The sequence below is a fragment of the Toxotes jaculatrix genome, chromosome 2 (genome assembly GCF_017976425.1).
Source record: "Toxotes jaculatrix isolate fToxJac2 chromosome 2, fToxJac2.pri, whole genome shotgun sequence".
NCBI classification, from domain to species: Eukaryota; Metazoa; Chordata; class Actinopteri; family Toxotidae; genus Toxotes; species Toxotes jaculatrix.
Genome location: NC_054395.1, coordinates 19,862,315 through 19,887,971, shown reverse-complemented (window position 1 = coordinate 19,887,971; position 25,657 = coordinate 19,862,315). Strand labels below are relative to the sequence as shown.

The 25,657-nt window shown below is 42.3% G+C and overlaps 1 protein-coding gene and 1 non-coding gene across 3 annotated transcripts; both read left to right on the top strand.

Annotated features, from left to right (window-relative positions):
- The first annotated feature begins 4,147 nt into the window (after positions 1 to 4,147).
- On the top strand, positions 4,148 to 4,219 carry trnaa-ugc. The gene has a single exon. It is a non-coding gene; the product is annotated as a tRNA-Ala (tRNA).
- An 8,548-nt stretch (positions 4,220 to 12,767) lies between these two features.
- Positions 12,768 to 15,241, top strand: snai1b (snail family zinc finger 1b). 2 transcript variants are annotated; one of them, XM_041056490.1, is made up of 3 exons: positions 12,768 to 13,003; positions 13,339 to 13,893; positions 14,246 to 15,241. In XM_041056490.1, the coding sequence occupies exons 1-3, from the start codon at positions 12,922 to 12,924 to the stop codon at positions 14,425 to 14,427; spliced, it is 819 nt and encodes a 272-aa protein (XP_040912424.1). In that variant the 5' UTR covers positions 12,768 to 12,921; the 3' UTR covers positions 14,428 to 15,241. The 2 variants fall into 2 exon arrangements, with proteins under 2 accessions (XP_040912424.1, XP_040912415.1); XM_041056481.1 differs by having other exon boundaries at positions 13,336 to 13,893.
- Positions 15,242 to 25,657: the final 10,416 nt, after the last annotated feature.

The window sequence follows — 25,657 nt, the reverse complement described above, 5'->3', positions numbered from 1 at the left end:
CACATCATTCACAAATAATGGAGGCTTGAATACACTGCTCAAGGACAAATAAAGAGAAGCAGTTATGTTTTTCCATTGTCTGCTTCCTTTTCTTCTTTTCCTTCCTTATCCTTGCCACAGCTTTCACTGTAGTCGCCTGCCTTCACAGGATTCCCACAGTTTCCCAAGCTGGTTGGAGAAATAGGTGAAAGGTCACAGCAGTGTCTCCCTCTCCCTATCTCTGCGTGTTTGTGTTCATGAATGTGACATGAAGCTCTTGTTTAACAGCATGCTCGTCCTTGCCCCGGCTGACACTGCTAACTCAGGCATGTGTGTAAATGCAGAGGGCTTCCAACCAATCAAACCTTGCGTTGTAAACACTGCTATTTTGTTTGCGGTTAAAAACCAAGGTGTGGCGATGGACAGGCTGACTCAGAAGTCCGGCTTGTTTGTGTCTGTTGACGCTTGAAACAGACAGTAAAGTAACTTGTTTGTGAGAAGCCATTTGACAGCTCATCCCTTCCTTCCTTCCTTGACTGAATGGGGACAGAACAGATCTTGACGGGACATGGTGTTTGTGGTAGACAGTGCTAACACTCATTGGCATCTTTTTTTAAAAATGTTTTTATTTTTTTATTCTGCTGACTTACGTTTCGGGTGTGATCGTCAGACAAGGTCTCTCTGTAGGGATATATTTAAAAAACAAAAACAAAAAAGCTGAAAACGTGAGGGAAAAAATTAGTTAAGGTGTGTTTGCTCATCTCCCCTCCTGGGGGTTCACATGATGTCAGCAAATTGACATCATGTGGTTGAGAAAATAATGCACACATCTCTCATCTCATAAACTTCACAATGGAATCAAATTACTTATTTTTTTTACTTGACTTTTTAAGTTTACCTACTAAAACATTTTAAGTTTACCTTTTTATATAGATTGACGTCACCTATCAATGCGGCTTTTACTTTTGGTCCCACTCTCCTCTCAGGCCTCTCTGCCCCTCCATGACTAGCAGCTGGCAGATGATAAGACAGGAGCCCCAGGAGATACTAGGTCAGACCTGCTCCCTGCATTACCACTACCTTACAGTGCCAGCAGCAGTGTAAATGACCTGCATGTGACATACTGGGGCTGTTCATGTTGCAGATCTCTGTGCATAAGGAGAAGTATGCTGACTATTTAAAAGGAATAGTTTTATATTTTGGGAAATACCATTATTTGTTTTTTGATATCTTCTTCTTATCTTTGCATTAAATAAGCTAAAGCAGGGAAAGGAAATGGACAGTGAGCAAACCTGGCAAAATTCAAGTGGTGGAAGAAGCACTTAGATATTTCTCTGAAGTAAAAGTACTAATGCTACTCTGGAAAAAAAAACTCCATCACATGTAAAGTCTTGCATTGAAAATGTTACATAAGTAAAAGTGCGTATGTGTGTGTGTATAATCAGTAAAATAACGTATTTAAATAAAGGTAATCAATGCAGAAAAACGCCCCCTGTGACTATTATTCATCATATCATTGGATAATTCTTACTCATGCATTAAAGTGTAAGCAGCATTTTACTTCTGTTGGTTAATGGGCATTTTACCATCATAGTTTAATATGTGGTGTAAAACCAAAGTACTGGACAAACAGAACATGTCTCTCTAGGCTTTGAGAATTTCTCAAAATGTCAAACTATTCCATTAAAACATCGAAATCTACAAAAAATGCACACACCAGAACATGCAAAATATCAAGATTTATGTAAATCTCACAGGGGAGTATGGAAAAACATCTGTAGAAAGTTCAGTAGTTGATTCATTCTTCTGTTGCCAAATACGATCCTTTAATACTGCAGCCGTTTGGTGTTTGGTCCAAATGTGTTTGTGTGCATTGTGTGTACAAGTCTCTGGACTGGAGGGATGGAGCACCATTCATCCAAACAATATTCCCACATTTAGTGTTTTGATGATAGTGAGGAAGACGGCGTTCTAACACAAAATTTCCATAAGGTGTTCGGTGACTGTGAAGGCCACCGTGCCCTATGGATGGGGGCATTGTCATCCTAGAAGAGACCACTCTCATCAGGATAGAAATGTTTCATTATAGGACAAAGGCGATCACTGAGAACAACTTTGTATTGAAATGCAGTGACCCATCCCTCTAAGGGGACAAATGAACCCAAACCATGCCAGAAAAGCCAGAGCCACCAGATGCCCTCACAGTAGGGATCAAGCATTCAGGCCGGTACCATATAGCACTAATGCACGAGCATCAAACGTAAAACGTCGACCGCATTTTTCCGACCTAGTTTACTGACGTCTTTCCTGTAGATCTAAATGCAGATGTAACTTTAGTCACTGTTCCTGCTGAAACACAAGCCAGCTGAGCTCCAGCCATCCGTGCACCAGCAATGAACCCTCTTTCAAAGTCACTTATGTTTTCCTCTTGCCATCTTGATACAAAATCAGAATCAACTTTGAATGCTCTGCATTTTTATACATGCCACAAGGCGTGACTTTGGCATGTGTAAAAATGCATGCGTTTGCATTCACTGTGTTTCTCCACTCATTTATTCAGGTTTATTCTTTAATTTCATTTTTAATATGTATGGCACGGGAGAACCAGAGCAGTTCAGAGGAACATGAAAATAAACTTTACTGCTAATTTGAATCCTGCAGGCAGAAATATTTTGAAACTCCAAATCCAGTTGCAATATGAAATAAGAATTCATGTATAGTTTATAAGAAGTGTCATTTGCTTTACTTTAGTAACTTATTTCTCCCCTCGCCATTCCCTTTTGGTACTGTCCACTGTAACGTCTGGATGTCTGTGGCCCTAGATAAAGAATTTCTTTCTGCATCTCACATTGCATACAGCGTGTCTGCACATACTGCCCTGCACAGCACTCTACAGTCCTTAGATAACCCTCCACCAGACACACAGCACTTGTCTACTTACTCAGCATAGACTCAACATGGTGATTCCCTGTCACCAATCCAAATTCACGCAACAAAAACAGAGCTGATATCAACCAGTGTCTCCCCTCCCTCCTGAGGGCCATGCAGCAGATACAGGGGTGGGGAGATGCTGGGAAGGTGTCAGTCTTTCACCCTCTCTATCCTTTCCTTGTCATGTCATCATCTGCCGCTTATCTGGGTCCAGGCCCAGGTCGCGGGGGCAGCTCCCACCCAATTCACAATGCAACGAAGTCCTATGGCACCTCCACAGGTGGTGAGCCCATGGGAGGTGGTGCCACCAGAAGTGGGATTCAAACCCACGACCCTGAGAAGTTGAGTCTCATGCTTTACCGGGCAGCTCCTTTCCTTGTTTTCTTCCTATTCCCTGTTGCAGCCCACCTAAAGCACTCATGCCATGCATGCATTCCATGGGTCTGTCCCTACATGGCTAAAGCAAACAGGGCCTGGAAGTGGTGTCCTTGGCAAGCGTGTGCTGATAAACACTGCACGAGTGAGGACAGGCTGTGCTCTCCAGAGGGGGACAGCCCCTCATTCACGCTCCCCTGGAGGATATTATGAAACTTAACAAGGGAGCTATTTTAAATTCCCCAAAGGATTAGGGTACCTCGGCTGATGAGAAAGCACTGAATTTAGCCACTTGTGTCTGACTGAGTTTAGCTCAGAAATACTGTGCAGTAGGTGGTCTGAGTTGTCTTTGATGAAAATTCTCTTCATCCCCACCAATTTTTGTATTTCCTTACAGTTAGCGTGGGAAGAAGAGGAGGCCTTTCCTCAGATGTGTTCCTCAGTTGAAACCAAAACATGACCTGCAGGCTAAAAATAGCACAGAGCGAGGATTAAATCAAAGAAAATGGAGCTACACATGCAATGCTTTCTTTTCCATTCATTCATCCTGATGTCAATGGGTCTGCATCTCTTGTTTACAGTGCTTACAAACGCTCTAAAAACAGAGTCTCTGGTGCAGGAGCAGTTTGGGACCTTTTTGTAACCCATTCAAAAAATACCAATGCATAGCTGGCATACACTGAAAAAAATATGGTACCTCGGTCACGGGTTGAACCCGGGCTAAAGCTGTGACCCGAAATTACATAACTCGGCCTCAGTCAGAACATAAATATCCTGCTCAGCAGTCGTATCTTCTTACAAGGATGAACTCCTCTAGCCCCGCTTACCTTTATATACAGTTCAAAGCTAAGAGCCCCCTATCGGGGATGTAGCTCAGTGGTAGAGCGCATGCTTTGCATGTATGAGGCCCCGGGTTCAATCCCCGGCATCTCCACTTCTTTTAAACTGCTTTTTTTTTCTCGATCATTTGGTAACTGCCGACACCGCCTAAAAATGGAAAAAAAAAAATATATATATATATATTCATTTCATAACCGGAGCGTTTAACGAAACCGCTACGTTAACTTTGCAGATTATTAACACCATATATCTTCCAGCTAAGACAGTTTCTGTGGACATTAACATTATTTTCAAACTAAATTCCCATGCTATGATTATTTTTCAACATATGTTATTTAAGGTTAAACGTTACACCAAATCTAGGCCGATTTCTTTTTTCTTTTTTTTTTTTTTATCTATGTTAGTTTTTAGAGTTTGATAAAAAGATCAATGTCATTTTTTTTTACCTGCTTAAATTAGCTTTGTTCACTGTAGTCTTTCATAACAGGATTTATGCTGTTCAAAACATTTTGAAAGAATATCGTAATAGGGCTAATTTAAACCAACTAAACAAAGTCTAAATCCCTAAAAGCTCCTGTTCAGTAATCTTATTTTATTAGCATATATTATTTAAAACAGAATTAGAGTGAAATTTGATGCACAGCATTAACTAATTTTTGAAATGTTTTTTTTTTAATTGTCATAGTACAAAAAACATGGGTGTTATAACAACATCAATAATCTTTCTCTTATATTCAGTTGTCCCAGAAAGCCATGACAATGTGAGTGAACCAGCATGAACAGTACCAGAAACCTGAAACTGAATTCATTTACACCCACTCTTTTCCTTTTTTTTGCTTTCCTGCCTTGACATGTGAAAATGTATTAGGTGAAAATGGTCTAATTTGTGTGTTTTGTCTTGATGTGGTATTTGATCAGTCTTTGCATGAAAAATGCACCCAGGGACCCAAGGGGTCACATGTCCCCGAAGTCAGAGCCTCTGTGTGACCTTTAGGGGTCACACGGAGACGTGTTAATAGCAGACCTGGAAGAAAGTTCTGAAAAACAGGAGGAGGAACAACTTTCTTGAACTTTTTATTTTGTTTTTATGTTAGATTTTCTGTAGGTTGCTTTGGCCTGGTGCTCCGATTTCTTTAACCACACTGATAGAACTATCTAGAACTGTGTGGTTAGCAAGCAGATTTTTTTGTAGAAATGTGGTGAAAGCAGCTGAGCGTGCATCTTGTGTTTGCAAACTGCCATACAGTGCTGTTCATACTGGCTCACCTACATTGTGTTGTGGTGTGTCACCTGCTCATTTATATCTTTTAGTACTTGAGCATGAGTTGAAACAAATGAAATACTTTACGTAGCATAAAAATATTCTGACTTAGGACCAACCCTTGTTGACATTGCTGGTAATTGTACTAAACAAGCCAATTAGATTAACTGTTTGTGTGAGTTACGTAATGCCTTACAAACAAAAAACAAACAAACAACAAAACAAACAAAAAAATGTGAAATACTCAAATATGAACACATTTCACACATGTCACATGTGAAACACTATTTAACATGTAAAGAAAAAAATTTGTGCTTACAAATCTGATCAAGTGCAGAACAATACTTCATGGACATCCAGGCCAGTTGTCATTGTTTTAAAACACTGGATTCTTAAACATGAACTTACATTCTCGTTGTGTTAACCATTGACTGCCAGAGAAACCCAGTTTGCAGTGAAGGTGTTTAAATCAGAGGTTTACTGTCTCAGCCTGCTGTCAGATGCAGGTATGAAAAGACCATCAAAAACCCTGAGGGCAACGCTCTTTTTGGAAGTGGGTAAAAAGTTATATAGAGCAACGCGCACACACATACACATTCAGATAGACCTCAACCAAGAAGAAAAAAAAATAAGGCTGACATGTATTAATGTCATCTTCTTTTAGCAAGTTAGTCGAGACTGGTTGTCCAGCAGGACACACTATCTGCCATGAAACAAGACCACTCTGAGGGTCAAACCTTCACATGTACTATTCAGGTGTCCGTAACTGCTTAACCCACATACTTCTGCACATTATGACCTAAAAGAAGCACCTTTACATAAATGACAAGTATCCATTCCTCAGATGTCAAGCTAACATTCCTGAAGGTGGAAAAGGAGGAGAAACATCAGTCACTCCTATGTGAAGGCCCAACAGCCCACTGTGCTTTAGCTGCAGGTCACATTGCATGCAAAATATATCTGTCCCACTTTTTTTTTTAAGAAACATAAAATTCAGCAACAAGCATATTCAGAAAATCACATTTATGCCCGCACAGGTCAATCGGAGTCAGGACTGAAATGTCCCAAAGTTTAAATATCAGGTCAAAATGTTTAATTACACATTAAAGTCTTCAGCTTAATTTGCATAATTGGTTTCCCAAGAAATGACTGTCAGTGGAAATTCAAAGAGAACATCATTTCCATGATGCAAATAAAGAAAAGGAAAACAGGTCTGGTGTCTTTTGCCTGTTGATGTGGCAGAAAAGACTCTTCACCGTGCATCACCATGTCATTAGTGAACACAATGTATTGTCCAACCTGAAGGTTTTGTTGCTGAGTCATCAGACACAACAAGTCGATGTGGATCTGTCACCTTGTGCTGGATTACAACAAACATTGTTGACTTGATCCAGCTTCACTGGCTGGGCACAGTACACGTGCACACACACACACAGACATTCCACACTGTCTAGTTTCTATAATTTAGCTCATGACGTCTGTGTGTGAACACCTGTTTATGTAGTATTATGACTCTGTGACAGCTGATACAACTCAGCCTCATGTTGTAGCTAAAGGAGTATGATCTTTGCACCTGCACTAACATGCTGTATATTTGTGAAATCAAGATGATAAAGTATCTGACCTCTGATTCAACCACTGACCTGGAAACATGGCATTCTTGGTCTTTGACTGCCTCCTTGTGGTTCTTTGCAAAATAGTCCCCCGGTGGATCTGTTCACTGTTTGGTCAGTGGGTGGCGTCACTTCATAGTTTGTTCTTTTCTTGGCCCAGCCTTATCCTAGCAGAGTGAAAAGTAAAAGTTGCAAATTAATCAGGAGTCCTGAAATCAGCAGATAAGTGACAACTTATTTAAGACAATGCTGTTTGGTTTATCACATTTTGGATTCTTGTCTGACCAGCTTAGGGAAAAAATGCAGATTTTAAATGATACTACAGTCGATACTACAGTCGTGATAAGGTAGTTTTAACCCCTCAATTTTCTGTAGGCAAATCCCATGAAAAAGACCAAATTCAACAATAAATTGATCCCACAAATAAGTATTAATTGTGGGGGCAAAGCCTAATGTTGTATTTCTGACAACCAATAACAATAAAAACATCAATGAGCCACAACTTTGTAGCCTTTCTGCCAGCTCCAACCAGCCAGGCCATTCTCCTCTGACCTCTGTCTCACTGGATTTTTTGTTTTTTTGTTTTTGTTTATTTACTTTACCTCATTAACTGAGGCTCCTCACCTGTATCAGTATGATGTTCTGCACTGAACTGCTGCCACATGACTTCACACACAATATAGTTGATCCAAAATGTTTAACAAAAGGGGGACAAAACACAGTACAAGAAAAAGAAAAGAGAGAGAAAAATTAAAGTGCTTTTCATAAGACTGCACAAGGAAATGTAAAGAAACATGAATATGAAACACGTAAAATAAAGTAGAATATAAAAATACTTAAATCCTGAAATTCCTCACAGTTCTAATTCGTGGTTTTTTATTTTATTTTTTTACCAGTGATTTTGGAAGTGTGGGAAGTTTCTGACTCTTCATCTGGTCCCTCAAAGAGCATTCATTCTCCTCAGAAAGTAAACAACTGACTGTTAGATGACTTTTAATGATACCATATATTACATCAAAGGGTGGTTGGACTGCTGTGTCTGCCTGCTGTCCAGATAAGGGTTAGAGCAAAGACACACACACACACACACACACACACACACACATACATACGTCTGGTTAAATTCCATCTCTGTCAGCATCAATACAAGGTTTAGTGTGTTTGTGCGTCATACCAATGAGTTTAATCTTTTAGAAATGTTAGTTTCATGTGACGGAAACTGGCATTTCTGCGAGGTGTTCTGAGCTATAAGCTTTCATTTCAAAAGAGGAAATGTTTCCATTTGAGAGACAGAGAGATGTGAAAGTGTTTGCTCATCTGCAATTCTATCGGCTGTTTTGTCAACTGTTTGATTTGACCATCACGCAACAGCAGCACCCTGACCAAATCTAATCACGTCTTATTAATTATCTAGTGGTGATAGATGTGTTAAAACCACAGGTGCATTAGATCAATAATGTATTATGCTTCGGTTGCACGTGTGGCACACACACAAACTCTGGCTTTCTTTTGCCTTCTTTTTTCTGGAAATGAGACCAAATGAGAAGAAATGGAAACATCAACAGCATTTTCTTGCCATTTCAATCTGTTGAAATGTGATCGACAGACTGCCTTTTGTTCCAGTTAACTGATGCTTACATCCAATCACAACAAAGACAGAATAATTCCATTTTGGTTTGTTTTAGTCCAATAATTTTAGCTCTCGTATTTGAAATATTATAACACAGCTTGCAGAACTGCTGCTTCTTTCTATGTCAAAGCGTCCTTGATTGATCTTCCCTAAAATATGTGAGTGTTTGCATCTAATGGAGAGACTTGAACAGAGAGTGTGTACAGACTACAGAGCATGTGTGTGGGAGTGTGTGTGTCCATACCCTGCATTCCTTTGGGATAATCTTATCTTTCTCCTGCTGGGCTTATGGACCTCTGAACTGTAGGGCAACGCTGAGATACACGCACTCCAGTCTACATGCACAAACAAACAAACAAAAATGATGTGGTGAAATCATATGAAGTAATTTATACACATTACAAATAATAGTCTGTCAAGTTCATATCTTCACTTGCTTGTTTTGTGGGTGGGTTGAAGATAAAAGCATGAGGCATAGGACAGGTAGCAAGTTATAGACAGTACAATGGGACCATCTGTAACTTGATGATTAAAGAACCCACATTTTATCACTTAAACAGAGAATCTACAGACCAAAGTGGGCATTTTTGAGACCCTCCCAAATCTAAGTGGATAGTAAACTGGTTTTACTCGAAGAGACACCGGAGGAAAAGAGCCCTGACAATAGCTGCTAATCACAGACTCATCGGTTTTCTTTCAGATTCAACCAGAAGCATCTTGGGAGATACACTGTATCCTTTGAATCATCACATGTACAAAAGGAGACTTGAATTGACTTGATTTATCTGTGTTGCTGTTGTTGTTGTTGTGCCTGGATCAGTCTGGGAAACAACCTGCATAAAAGCCAAATGTAAATGTGCTCAAGTGGCCGTTACCTGTCGTCTGAATGTACTGAATGATAACAATGCACCTGATTGTTCAAAGGCCATCAGCAATGGGTTTTTAAAAATGCAAAACCTGAATTTAAGCTGTGCCACTGTACTTTTCACCTGAGTAAAAACATTTATACAATTAAAACTGGTGATAGTTAGGGAGTTGGCTTCTTTTCAAACACATGAAAGGACACCAGAGTACAATATGGCCACCACCCATCAGGTCAGACATGACATAAAATAAATTCAGGTAATGAAATATACAGCTGACCTAATTTAAAAAAAGGAAGCATATAAACATATTAAAGCATGCTCAAGAAAAACTGAAACTGCCAGTTCCATTAAAACTAAAGTCATTTAGCAGAAATTTGTGAAATGGCATATCAGTGATGTCATGTTTACAGCAGCTTACAGTGTTTCTCCTAACTATATTCATTTCCTGCGCCCAATAAAAATATGAAAACCTAAAGTACTAGTCTGTAATATATAATCAGCAGTACACCAGCACAATCAAATGGCAAACACAATACAGAACAAAATGCTTCCCTATTCTATTTTGTCATGATAAACTGTATAAAACTTGTATCTATTTAACAAAATCCATTTGTGACCAGTTCAAAATGTCTAAGACTTACAGGAAGCATGTTATTTCTCTTCGTACACTCTCTTCTAAAGTGTTTTGTTTTAGTTTATATAATAACACAAAACACAAAAAAGTTTGTGATCTGCAACATTTGGCACTTGTTTCCTGAAAAGTAATAAAAAAAGAAGCTGTGCAAAAGCTGTGTAACTGATGTGAGCATAAATCTTTGATACAATCAACAAACTGTTTCAGGTATTTTTCACAAAATGCCAGGGAGCAAAATATCTTTTTGCAGGAAATCATTCCTCTAGCCTCCACCTGGTTGCAGCAACCCCCCTTTTTTTTAGCATTAGCCACTGAAACACTTCCAAGATTAGACTGAAGGAAGATGTGTATCCCACATTATTTTTAGTTTGAAGAGGTTTCAGCAGACAGAGTGAGCCTCTGTGGGAACACCGGCTGGTTCATCCCTGAGGCCAGAGAGGAAAGAACATCTGTTCTGAGCAGAAAAACGTTTCATGTCTTCACGTCTTCTGTGTGTCATGAGGTCACTCTAACCCTGTTGTAACACAAATTGTCTGCAGTCAGCCCCACAGACAAACTGCTCTCCTCCTAAGAGCAAATTCAACAGTGTGTAATCAGCTGTTTTCACTCTTACACCCTCCTGCACTGTGTGTGTGTGTGTGTCAGGTCAGGTGGATGCCTCATTTTGTGGTTAGTTCTGAGTTTGTGTGTGAGGGGACAGGCACACAAACTCAGACACAAACAAAACACCCCCCTACTAATATCTGACACACATAATCTCTTGCGTAAACCACCACCAAACGCCATTTTTACCGTCAGAGTCCTCAGCAGCAGCAGCAGACCCACACTTCGGATTACTTTCACGTGTGTCTTTGCTATTTGCTTTTTGTTTTTACGGCTGTCCTGCCCTCGTGACCTCCAGTCTACGTGGCGTCGGCGTCAACAAGCGTCCTAACGACGTGCGAACTTTTGGGCATGCCGCGACAATGGCGCCTTTAGACAGGTGCATACAGCCAACCCCCACACCCCCCACCCCCCACATGACCCACCACCGCTTACTCTGCCACTGAGGAACTTGTGACTCTCTTTGCAATGCTAAACAGGACCACGGAGGACTCTGACATTCCTGCCTAATGGCTGGCACCTGATTTTCGGACTCAGGTTTTGTGCAAAAAAAAAAAAGTAATAGTAAAAATTCTAAACTACAATTAAAGACAATGCCTCATATCCACATTATAACACCATGTCACAAATCACTCACCACTACTTAGTTTTCATTGATAAAATACACAAGTCAGATAAATCGTGTATGAAAAAGTGAGAGACAAAATCTGACATTTACAACAAAACTTATGAATTTATAAATGCAGTAAAATAAGATAGATTAGAAATGATAATGATATTAGATGTGAGAAATGGGATGAAAGTCCACAACTCCTTTTCCCTTTGTTTTCATATGATATCTTTATAATAAAACGCTTGCTCGTCTCATTTGGAAAGTTTAATTTTGCTGTGCAACTGCCCAGAATTACGCGCACTCGTTTGGGTACTTGTAGAAAAAAAAAGAAAAGAATAAAACACTGTGTAAAACCCATTTTCTCTAGGGTCATTATTTGCTGCATTTCATGCCACCTAAAGGCACAAGATTTAATGGGACCCTGTCTGAGTTTACATCATCATATTGTTCCTGTCAGCTCGGATCGTGCTGTGAGCAAGCTGGAGAACAGCACCTCTTTTATCTAAACGGGCTTATTCCCCGCAGAGAGACAAAGGGAGATGCGGTCAGGATGGACTGAGTGTTTTGTATTGAAGGGAGAGATGAGAACAGAGCGTTTGTCTCCTGTAGCTTCGCAAAAATGTCTCCTCCTCACCGGGGTGCTCCTCCCGAGCAACGCGCACATAAAAGAGCAGAGCCATCATAAAATGTCTGCGTGGTGTGTGAAAGAGTCCCAGTGTTCTCAAACAATTGCATTTTTTAAATTATTATTTTTACTTTTACAACGACTTTTTAAACTACCGATAAAAGAATTGGTTTTGTGGACTTCGGCTTCCACAGACCTTAGTTTTAAAGCACCTTTTTCTCTACTATCATGATAAGTATCATCCAAAAGATTGATGTAGAGCCATTTACCACCACCACAGTTAATTTACAGTAGCCTATGAACCGACAGAGGACGCTCCAGCTTTAGTTTGTCATGACACTCTTTGTAAAGGAATGGACACAGTAGCAAAGTCGGCTGTTCACTGAATCCTGCTTGATTCGACTCCATCTGTTTTCTATGACTGTCTCAACATGTTCCTTGCCCTGATTCTCTTCCACAGTGACAAGCAAAATGCGGAAAAAAAAAGAAACCAATTTTGTCCGCATTCTGCGTTGAATTGCGCACTCACACACTCATCTATTTACATTTGAAAATAGTACTGAATGTACGCCTGCAGGTAAAGAGAGGGTCATTAGAACCGTGAAATGGACAATTAGATTTGCGCTCTGCAGCAGCTTTTGGCACACTGGGCACCTGTGGTGAATAGGGCTGGTGGCGCCCTCACACACGGGGTGTGTCTTTGGGCGGAGATCTGCCCACCCACCCCGCTGCTTCTCCCCTCTGGTTACTATATGAGGAGGCAACTTTGCGATCCCTCAACGAGATACATGCGAGCTTGGTACTGGTCTTGTAGATCTCTCCAAGCGTTTTCTCTCCGTCCGACTGGAATCTGCAGCTGTGTGAGGAACAGATCCATTCATTCATCTGAGCGCACTCGGCCTTTTGGAATTGTTTTTTAATTTTAATTTACCGGAGAAGCCAGACCACAACATGCCTCGGTCATTCCTTGTGAAGAAGTATTTTTCCAACAAGAAGCCATACTACAGGGAGAGCCAGCTGGAGAGTCAGACTGGTAAGATTTTCGTCCCTGATTTAATTTGTGGTTAGGTTTCACATGTAGAATCAATCACAGTCAGTGAGTCATGAGCTCTACATCAAGTTACCTTCAGACACAGAACAGACCCATGTGGCAGATAAGATGGACTTGCATGTAGCTTCCCTGGTGATAAACATACAGAAAAGTGTTTGTTTCAAGTGAGCTGGAAAATTTGCAAATGGAAAAGTCAGCCGGTCAGGCCTGCAAGCTGCAACAAGACACCAAGAATGAAAACAAGTTTAGTGCTTTATTAGATTATCTGTCCATTTGTGTGAAAACCCACCTGACCTCCTTTTCCTCTGTGTTAGCAGCTTTTGTCCCAGAAAGCTTTCCTCGAGCTGAACTTCCAACGCAGGACAACAGCTCTGCCCTGACCTGCTATCCCACCAACCCATTCCACAACAACACGGACAACCTGCCTGCACCTCTTTCCCCCATCACCCCAGTGTCTCTGCCCCCTTCACCCTTGGGCCCTCTGGACCTCAGCAGCTCACCCTCCAGCAGCAGTGGCGAGGAAGAGGAGGACGGTGGGCGTAGTTCAGATCCCCCCAGTCCAGATGTCATCCAACACATCTACCACTGTCTCTACTGCAGTAAGAACTACAACAGCCTGTCTGCACTGTCCCACCATCAGATGTCGCACCACCAGCTCTCCCACTGTGCCCCACTACAGCAGACACCCTCTCTGCCCACAGAGGTGTCTGCACGCCCAGCCTTCCACTGCAAACACTGCCCCAAGGAGTACACCAGCCTGGGAGCCCTGAAGATGCACATCCGCTCACACACTCTGCCTTGTGTGTGCCCCACCTGTGGCAAGGCCTTCTCCAGACCATGGCTGCTCAGGGGACACATTCGCACACACACAGGTATGCATCAAAGAGCAACTTCACATCATCACATCATGTCAGGGTATTGATTTCCCAGCTCTGTTGGCTTGTAAATGTAACAGCTGGTTGCACCTTGTGCTTATTGATATTCATTGATTCCTCCTGACGTGTGAGCAAATGTTATTGCTCAGCATGGCACAATCTAATCTCAGCCCCACAGTTGCTCTGCATGAAAAAGGGCAATCTGCATTAAGTAAGTTAGGGTAGTGTTCCTGCTCTTTTGTTGGTTATCTGTAGATTGTTTGAAAGACAATGACCAGAGGACAAGCCTTTTGGCCTGTTAATGAAGGGTTTTCCTGAAGCTAACAGTTTTTTTTCTCCTTCAAACCAGGTGAACGTCCCTTCGCTTGTCAGCACTGTAATCGTGCCTTTGCTGATCGCTCCAACCTTCGCGCCCACCTGCAGACCCACTCTGAAGTGAAGAAGTACCAGTGTGGCTCTTGCTCACGGACCTTCAGTCGCATGTCCCTGCTGCACAAACACAACATCTCTGGATGCTGCCCTGCCTCATAGACTCACATTCCCCGGACTGCTCTTATAAGCCAGTTGAAGCTGCTTGCTGGATCTGATCCCCTCCCCTGATTAGAGCCAATACACCCAGAGGACATTTGGCAGATTGATGCCAGCACACCCCAAAGCCATGACAGGAAAACTGCTGGAGTTTTTTTTTTAAATAAAATTACTTTTAAGTGCCTTTAACATTTCAAGACTATAGGTTTATAAATATTTTGAGGCCATATTGTTTATCTGCAGCACATTTTTTGCTGTGTCCTGTCAACTGTGTGTATGTGTGTGTGATTTGAGGGCAGCTGGACATGCAGTTAATTCCCAGGAAACTCCATTGGTGCCGGCCGGTCCGGGACTCGGGCCATGTTGCAGCTGCTTGGGTGTGTTTGTGTGTGTCTGTGGTGCATGCGGGGATGTCATTCCTCACCGTACTATACATACATGGCATGTGTGTGGAAATGAGCAAGTGTGTGTGTTGAGACAGCTGTCTGCGTATGGTGTACTGTGGAGGCAGGGCGCTGAGAGACGTGTTAGCCGCGACCTCGACGACAGGTGACCCTCTGCTCGAGCCACAAACACTTTCCACACACACTCATTGTGTCACTGGACATGAAAGGACCACTCAAGGTTGACCAAAAAACCCCCACAACTTTCTTTCATCAATATTGTCATTTATTTGTTGACATGTTTTTTGTTCTTTTGGGAAGATTTTGACCTACAGTTTTTACAAACTATTTTGATGAACATACCATTCAAATGGGAATTCTGTGCCTTTTTAAGGTTGTGTATTTTTCTGCTTCATGTAAATAAAAGCCGTGTTTTTAAAAAAAAAATTGCTGTGGACCTACTTATTATGTTGCTTTAATATTTATTAGCATTTCAACATGCATTGTATTAGCTCACAACTCTAAATGAGTTCATCGGGACAGACATGACAGTTTCTGAATGGGAAGATGGAGCTGTGTGTGCGTTAGGAGGAGCTGGGACAGGTTTGTGTGATGCTGAGTGATAAGGGGAACACCTGCACACACCTGCCAGACTGTCAGCACACACACATAGAGGCACACATGGAGAACACATGCCAAAGAGGTGGGTGGGGGTTGCTCACACTGACTGCAGGTGGGTGAAGGACGATGAACAAAAAGTAAAAACGTAAAGATGAAGAAGATGCTGAGCAAGAAAAGTTCAGAGTGGGCAAGTTCTGCAGGAAAAAAAGTCAGTGTGAAATTAGCTGAGTGTGGGAATCCCACTGACCCACTTCCTGATGCAGGAACGGCCACAGATGGAAGCAGGAAACTTTAGGCTCAAGACCAATAAATATACCCCGGAGACTCGAGGTCTGGACTCTGCCGAAAGAACCTCGGCACTGACACGGGTCCACTCAGTCTGTGTAGCCATCTGCTCCATAACGGTGAAACTCAGGTTACCTTGTAGGAACTTTTGGAGGAAGTCTGTGCTTATGAGCCCAGCTGAGGGTGAACATCCAGAGTGCACATATGGTAGCAATGTGTCTACGCTCCCCACTGCCCTCCTGACCTACACACACTGACGCCAGCATGTCTTAGTGAGGTAACAGCGCGTTTCCTCCAATAGCTCCCAGTGTTGAGAGGCGGATGCACGTGTGTGTGTGTGGGGGGGGTGGGAGGGGGTTGAGGAGGCTCTCAAAAAGCTTGGGATCAGATTGCATGACTTAGCTTGCCCAGTGTAAACAGCACCCGAAAGACTTCACTCATGTGCTCACTCATACCCACACATGCAAACATACACCTACTGAATCAATGTCTTCACTTTGATCAAGGGGGATTTTTCATTTGTCCGCCTGTTCCTCTCTGGGCTGTTTTGAAGCAAGAGGTGAGAGTCATTTAGCTGCTGCACACCTACGCAGGCAGTGAGTCAGAGAGGCAGAGAAGCAGGCCACAGGGGACTAAACTCTGCCTGAACTGTTGACAGTGTCACCTTTGTTGGACCCAGAGAAGGAGCAGCAGGGCTGGATGGTGCTAAAAGATTCAGAGGACACATGACATGTCTGATAAATCTATAGAGTTAGGTAACATTCAACTTTCTCCTAAACTCTGCCTCCACACATTTGTACAAAAACATTTCACTAACCAGGTTTGTCGTTTCTGACACAGTTCAGCCGTTTTGAAATTTAACTCTGACAACTTGCTAGAGGGACATTTTTTTGGTTTGCAGTGTGTAGGAGGCAGTCTATCAACCTGTAGCTTTGAGGCAATGAGATCACTGGACCTGTCACCTTTCTTATTCAGCGTGTGTTGGTGTGTGTGTAATATCATATTGGTCTCCTCAAAGTGTTTTAATGTCCGCAGCGTCACGCATGCGGCCCCTGACTAATGTGACATTCTTGAGCCATTAGTGACAGACATACAATACTGCTGTCTAAGAGAAAAAGAGAGAGGTGGAGGGGGGGGGGGGGGGGGGGTGCTCTGTCTGACTGTTGTCCTTAATGGTCGGCTCTTGAGTCAAACTAATAATTCAATTTTCCTGTAACAGGAGATAATGTAACGTTGACCTAATTACAAAGAAAATGGGATTTCCATTTATTTTAATTTCTCGCACATGTTATTCACATGGAAAGAATGTCAAAGCATTATTGCCTCGTTCTCATAAATGAAAACAATAAAAATTAAATTGCTTGTTTTTTTTTTTTTTTCTTTGCAGAGATCCCAGTGAAGCCTGGATGTTGCTTCACAAACACATAATACTAGTTTGGCTTTGTGTACACAAAAGCTGATGTTTGACAATTTGCAGCCGGATGAGTTTTATTTTGTTATAGAGTATCGTCATCTTGGAAACGGAAAATATATGCCTCTGTCCAAACAATCACGCTGTGTAAAGTCATAAGTGGAGCTTTGCATGTGTGTAACAGAACAGATTACAGGGCTGCATAAACTCCACTCTCTTGATGTGAGTAATGGGAAACAAAAGCGTACGTCGACAATGAAACAAACCTTTTCCAACACATAGGACTAACATTTTTGAAAGCTGAAATTGCAGTTTTCTCCCCCTGCTGCTTTGCTGTCAGCGCATGTGTTTGTGGTAATGTTTGGGACACAGGAAGTGGCCTGTCAGCCTTGTATAAACACAGCCCCTCCAAAAAGCGCTGATATAAAGCATCTGGGTGCGGCTACAGCTGTTTGTGTGTACACGGATGTTTGAGTGCGTCTGTAGGTGTCTGTGATGTGTAGATTTCTCTCTGCCAGAGGTTCACAGTGGTCCATATCAAGGAAGAGGGAGCATACAGTATATTGCTGAAATCAGAGCTGGCAGCGTTTGCAGAGCTGAATCACTAGAGGATCAGATTCAAGCCAAGGGGGTTAAGTCAGTGGGTTAAAGTTTCAAACCCTCTTACAAGCTGCAGTGGTCTTACACAATGTCACTGCCCAAAGACTCTCTCCTCAGTTGGAGGTTGGCACTCTGTCCCAACAGACTCTCTCATCTCCCTTTGTCCTTTAAAAGACATTAAAACATCACAAGCTCACACACACAAAAAAAAAAATCTCCAAGGAACGATGCAGGATGGGGAAACTAATGGCCTTAGGTATGAAGGAGAGTGTGAACTGGGAGTAGGAAGATAATAATGGGAGGAGGACACGACGAAGCAACGAGAGAGAAGAGAGATTGGACATTGGGGGTGGGTGGGGGTGTCTGGTGAAGAATGAGTGTTTCTGTGCCGTTTATCAAATCAGTAGGGAGTAGAATTTGCAGAGGAATGCCACATGTTGCAATGTAGACTTGATCAATGACATGTGCTGCGAGGGCAGAGAGATTCACTCACTGTGAACACCTTTCTCCTGAGGCTTTTTCTACAATTCTGGATGGTTTCATGCGCACAGACATCCTCATATATGCAGCTATGTGACACAAAAAGAGCTCAGGTCTTTGGACAAATAAACCAGTTTTAACCAAGGACAGGATATGGCCTCTAGGAGGGGGTACACGCCATTTCCTGCCCACCTCCGCACTCCTGCTGTCCCGTTCAATGGTGTATGTGTGTTATGTGACTGGTACTGTGTTTCCTCCTAAACACAGACCCTCTCTGTGCCACAAGGTCAGAGGGCAGAGGATGAGCCATAAAGGGACAGGAGAGTAAACAGATGAGATACACTGTGTGTGACAGAGGTTTCCAACAATGTGCCATCCAGAGCTGCGTGCCTGCAGGTTTCCATTACATCCAAATAGTTAAGGGGCTGTTGAACTGCTCTGTTGAGCTCTGTTTATTGAAATAAACACGCAGAGGCCAAGAGAAAGTAGTGCAATATGGATCAAATCAGGCAATCAGGCACCAATTTATATCAAATTGATATAAATTGGTGATTCAGTTTATGAATAAAAATAAGCAGCTAATCCAGTTTGTTGAGTCGAGGCACTTGCTCACGTCGATGCAAAATTTAGCCAAAGTCAATTTTCCCATCAAGCAAATTTGCATTGGGTTTATGAAGAAATCCTAATTTAAGACAGTGATGTTAAGAATCTTCTCATGAATGGAGAAGCAGGCCCTGTCTGAATATAAATGTGACTTTATATTACATTCATACTATTTAGTTCTTAGGGGGGCATTTGTGTCTTTCTTTGAATGCGTATTTTTTGAATGGGTCAGTGCTGTTGTCAAGCTCTTTTTTTAAAAATAAAAATAATCTGGGCTTTTTTTTTTTGCAATAGGAGAGGGAAGTAAAGAGAAAATGAAAGATGCAGGAGGGATATGATGTTGCCACACTGCTGTTCATCACTGCTTACCTCACCCACACTGGCCTCAAACAAGAAGACATTAAGCAGACACATATCTATCTTGGTATAAACATTACACGTGATATATGTCATCATATTGACCAACTGCTAAGAGACAGTATCAGTCTCTTGAATTTTAATCCCGTTTTTAAATACAAAACATAAAGCATATGTGGAAGTTTGAATGCACAACTTTTACTTCCAGTGGAGTATTACTTAAGTTAAAGATTTGAGTACCTCTTCTATCACCACACTATACACACACTACACTACACACAAGCTTGACAAATAGAGGGGTACCATGCCACAGTGACCTCGGGGTTGAATATCACACATGTCCAAATCTGATCTTTCACTCTCTCACCATTTGGTACAATTACACTTTATCTGATTAACGTTATGTAATATAAATGAAAAGGGAGACAGCATGTTTTACTGTGTGATGGAATAATAGAGGAGATGGTTTACATATCCATGAAGTTGTTGTTTTATCAGTGTTTTAACATAAGGGTTTTTGCAGCTAAGTTCCCGGCTATTGGCTGTTAGTTTCCCATGTTGTTTCAATAGTGGGAGGCTAAAGGGTAAAGTGCATACAGGCGCAATAACGTTCAGCACACTCTACTTCAAAGGATAATTTTCTTGATATTCAGCACTTTCCATAACTGCTCCTTACTCATGAATATGAGCACTGATGGAACATGTGCAAAGTTGAAGTATCTGTATCTTATATTAAAAGTTATTCTACTTTCCACAGTCCTTGTTCCATTTGCATGACCCCACAACCTTGCTACACCCACATTTGTTGCACAGAGCAAAGCGTTTGCGGTTGCATCAGTGGTAATGTGACCGTGGCTTAACACACTTCATTTCACTGATTAGCACGCCTTCACTCTGAAGGGGGAGGTGGGGAGTGCGGGTGAGGGGGGATGCCCCCTTTGGGGTTTGATTGGTTCATGAGAAATCGGGGAAATCTGTGATATCCTGCACATTCTGTTGTTAACCAACCAGGCTTAAATGTGGTGCAAGGAAAGGAGTGTCAGGGCCGAATGTGCAGAAACCACACACAGAGAGTAAGCTAAGCCAGCAAGTCATGACATGAGAGAATAAAGGAGGACTGACAGAGTGGGATGTGAAGAGAGTATGTACTTGGTGGGGGGGGGGTTACTAAGAAAGCAGGTGTCAGAATAGATGTGAAAGAATGAGTGACACGCTGAATTATAATAATAAGAGGGGAGAGGGTATCAAAATATGAAGACTGATGCTGTGTTTTGCTTGGACCTCTGGACAAGTCTGTGTTACGCTTGGCAGCTGAGAGCAGAAAATGGCCTGTGCTGACTATTTTTCTTCTTTTCTTTCATTCATCCCTCTCTCTCTCCTCTCTCTCTCTCACCTCATGTTGTGTCATTCTTTCTCTCCTTCTCTCCCTCTTATTTACCACAGGTATTCAGGTATTTGCCCCCAGGGTGCTGCTGGTGGTGCTGAGAGGTGCAAGGTGCACTTTTGTCCTCCTGTCAGGGCCTGTGTGGGCCTAGAGGGGCGCTAGCCGAAGGACCGGGACAGTTCTATTGTCCCAGTGCATTCCAGTCAATGAAGGATATGGTAGGGGACGAGGGAGGGGTGGTGGGTAGGGGGGCTAAGATGGGCGGAGATCAGCCTTTGAGTTGGGGAATTAGAGGTTTGTGTGTGTGTGTGTGTGGTGTGACTACAGAAAGCACAGATTGCCTCCCCTCTCCTCCTCCCTCCTTGTCCCGTTCTGTCCTGTCCCTTGAGGAGCCGCAGGGCAGGCGAATGCACCTGCCTGAAATCCACACCCCAGGGCCAGACGCCTATCTCCCCCATCTCCAGGGTTTTATAGAAACACTGCATGTGCCACACACACTGGTGTCCACTTACACACTTTTAAAAGGGGAGTTCAGAGGGACATTCAATTATTTACATTCAATTATTACTCTGCGTATTAGAAATTCAAGTTTAAAATCAACTAATCACTTCAAACATTTTTTTACAGGGTGACTTCACCAATTTTACACATAAAAACTCTGGTCACAGATCGTGTGGAGTACTGCTGCCCTTTGTGGCTCCAGAGGGAGATGAGCAAAATCTGATAAATGATTAAACTTCTCTCTCTAACTCTCTTTTCATTTGTTACACAACTATTTGTGGCACTCTTCAAGTGAACAACTGCGTGCAACACTGTTCATGTCTTCCTTTGGTCGAGGCCGTTTGGATCAGGTGTAAACACTTTTGATTCCGGACGGTCTGTGATCGGACAGCATGCCTCACAGACCGTGAACCGGACAACAACAGTCAGCCTTGAAATGTTTCATCTGGACACACATTGTGAAGTTGTTTTCTTCGAAACATCATTTGATCCTTGAACAGTATTCCTGACTTACTTGCTGATTTTCAACAGAACAAGGAGCCACATGAGAGCCACAGAGAACAGTTAATCACATCCAGAGACACTCTTTACCCGCTTCCCCTTTCTCTCTGTCACACACACACACACACACACACACACACACTTTTTCAGGGTAACCAAATCCCCACGTAGAGCCTTGTGTTGCATGTCTACTGCTCAATTCATAAGTCCCCTCTCCTCTCACATTATGATCACATTACTTCGCCACTGTCAAGCTTGCCATGTTTTCTTTGGCAAAACAAGAATCAGGCCTGGTTTGTCGTGCTGAGCAGAACCAAGTTGCATGAGAGGTTTGTTGGTCTAACATTGCATGTCAGAACACATGGTCAGGCTGATGTGCATGCTTGTGTATGTGTGTCTGTGTAACTAGACCCTCTTGTGCAAGTAGGGACAGGTGTGTCACCACCTGACCACACCCCCAGGCCACACGGCACCTCCTGTCCCTAACACCTGTCCCCTTCGTCTGTGCAAAGACCTGCATAGCCCCCCCCACCCCTGTCACACACACACACACACACATACTGTCTCAGCTTCGGGGAGGAAGGCAGGTTGCTGGACTGTGACAGAGCGAGGAGGATCAAATCATGGCGGTACGGTGGCCAGTTTGTCTTGAGTATCCACACAGCTGTCTCTCTGAAACTAGAACTCCATTGAAGCGTCCGGCGCAAACTCCCTGTCTGCCCGACAATGTGGTGTCATCTCTGCCCACATGGTGACATCTCTGCAAGCTGTTGGAGAGATGTTTCAGACCATTATATCGCTGTGGCAACAGATGGGAAAGTATCAAAACATATCTTCTCTCCTTGTCCAACAACAACAATAAAATTTTATCTTTTTAAATTTTACTTCTAATCTTTGCCAACCATTGCGATATGAATTATATTCATCAGTTTCATTGGGTTCGGTGACTGCAGTCCAGCACAGCAAGCATGTGACTGAGAGATTTAAAATTTCATACATTTTGTAAGATAGTGGAAGAATCATTGCTATAATACACTTATTTTATAACTGAATTTTTGCTGAATTTCTGGAAAGATTTGGGGGGAATATTCAGTTGATTATACACAGGTACAAAACATTGTTGGTTACTTTGACTGTAATCCTCCCACTCCAAAAGACATGCTTATTTTTACCATGTTTTAGCAAATAATTTTTGACGTAATTTTAAAGGAATTTGGATATGCAGTTCCTTTACTGTCATGCTGTGTTCACATCATATGGGACGGATGGAAGAAAACAGGCTCTTGATAAAATTATTACCCAAACTGCCTGTGTTGTAAATATCCTCCTGATTTTGAAGACTGCAGACTTTACTTGCAGAGCATGATTATAATTGGCCAGCAGCACTGATGTTTGTTTTATTCCCAAAGAACTGAGATAACACATCTTAACTGATGGTTTGTTTACAACCCATGTGATCACATGACTGACTGTGCCGCTCGGCCTGTTAGACACCTTTCCAATGATGTCACGAAGTCCTCAGATCTTTACTGAAGCCGGTGAGTAACATGTTATTATAACTGATAAGAATGATGGCCAGAACTATGAAATACAACCCAGGTTATAAAGAAAATCATTTTCCTTTGGGTATTTCTGTGCGTGTGTGTGTGTAGGTGTGTGTGCGTGCGTGACAGAGAGAGAGTGGGAGAGAGAAAGGGAGGGAGAGGTCAGAGCAGCCTGAAGGCCATTGTAAATTCCTCGCTGGCTCAACCAAAGACATTCTTCTCTGTTGTTTTTCTTTCTAATCTCTATGCTCAGATTACCAGCTAGAGGGCCTGACCAGATGAGAGGAGAGCAGGGTGGCATGCACGCACGCACATGTGCCCAAACACGCACAAACACACACACACACACACACACACACACACACACACACACACACACACACACACACACACACACACACCAGGATTACAGGCATACACTGTGTCGCGAAAACACAAACACTTCAGTGTGATGCTGTGTCACTGGACGCTACAGCGCATTAATGGAAGATGTCGGTTCCACCTGGTGAGTCTGTACTAACTGAAGCTGAATTTAGTGTCACACAAATGAAACGAAAACACACCAACACACACTGAAGTCATTACCTGAGAGCTTGTTTTTTGAAACCTAAAGAAAACAGCCCCCCCTGTGGAGAATGCTGAGAGGATTCCCACATGACAGCCAGCCGAGCACACACACACACAAACAGAACTCACTGTTTGAAACAAAAATCTTCCCATAAAGCTTTTCCAGATGTGCCCAAATCAGTTTCACTGCAGGGACGCCACTTCACTGAGATTCAATTTGATCACAGTCAGTTAATCTGTAAAACAAAAATACCTGGCGATGTTTATTTTCTCATTTGCAGAGTAAGCAGAGTGGAGTTGGCAATGGTGTAAAATGTGCACTTGCAGAGGTAGGCAGAACATCAAGCAAAATATTTCAAATTATAAAACAGCACTGTGAGTATATACTAAAAGAAAGTCAAAGATTTCTCAGTGACATTCAGGTCCGTGAGGCTATGCTTATAATGATTAGCTGAGACTATTTTATGTTTCATTGCTCACTAAATGATGATCTAAGTTCTATATTATGGAGGACGATGATAAAAGACTATGACAGAGTTCTTTGTTTGTAATATAATGTATTTATATTTAGATCTGTGTGTCAACGTGGGCACTTCTACATAACATGATAAACTACAACTACAGCTATGAATAACAACTGCAACTTGAATTTCAGAAATGACTGTAATTGGCTTTGAAGAGCTGCCTATGTAAATATGAAGAAATTAAGAATGAAGACAAATGTAGAGACGTATATAAAGGCTTACTGGCAGCCCACAATTCATTTCAGCTCTATTTTCTAAATACTTGGGGTTCACTTCCTTGAAAATTGTACTTATTAGTGATTATGTTGCACTTCAGTGTTTCAGCTACCATCTGTGTGGTGTTACAAAGAGTCTGTGAGTTTTCAGACAACCTAGAGAGATAAATAATGAAAGAAAAACATCCCCATTTTTGACTTTGTGACAAAGTATTTTACTGACAATCCAATGAAATTTTTGGGGGGAATCTTTCAGTTTATCTGAAAAATTCAAAATTTTCTGTTGGGCCAAAATTGTAGAGTAAACTTTCTCTAATAACACACACACCACGCACACACACACACACACGCACACACACACATCCACAGATCCCAAACAGCTGGGAAAATCCCTGTCATGGTGACAGCAGACATGGGGCTGAGGGTTCAGTGTGGGCTCAGCAAGGTGCTCCACCAGGGGGCAGAGACCGTTTAGAATTTATCCGTCTGTAAGTTTATTCATACATAAAAGTAATTACTAGGTTCCCTATTTGCACTCTAACTTGCCCATTTGTCCCTTCCCCCGTTTGGCCCAGTCTGCAGTGCTAAAAAACACACAACTAATCATCCCAGAAGTAACACCTGATATTGAAAGCGGGAACTGACTAAGGGGGGCAAGAGAGGGAGGGCAAAGCAGATAATACATTCAAGCTAAAGTAGTTACCCACACCTCACCTCAGACCCCCACCGCCTTAGCGTAGCTCAGGCTTGGCTGGCTGAACCAGCATGAGTCCTCACACTTCAACAGGTGTGGGAAGAAGAAAGAGGGAAAGGGAGTGCATGATGAAAAGAGAGGAGAAAAAAGGAGTCTGAGCACCTGTTTTGGACTCCCATGTCTTCCTTTTGCGGGCCAGGGCTTGCACTGCCCTGCCCAAAACAACACATTCATGTCTCACTGCCTGCTCAGCTATGTGAAGCAGTGCTGGGGTCAATTTTCAGGGGTTAGTTATAAACAGAATGGTGAAAGAAGTCAAGAAGGGCTTGTAATTACTGTCAGCAATTACTGATGGCTAAGGTAGTGAATCAAAATCAACCATAGAGGTCCACAGAAATTTTCATTATGCCTCACAGTAGCGCAGGCATGCATGGGTAAGCAATGCAAATAGGGAGCAGGAAAACTTTATCACAAGCACTGCTACAGAGATGGCTTATTTTAGCTTCTGTGCCAGTTATGAGAATTTGGCCGGTCTGAAAAAAATGTGACAATCAGTGGTTTGA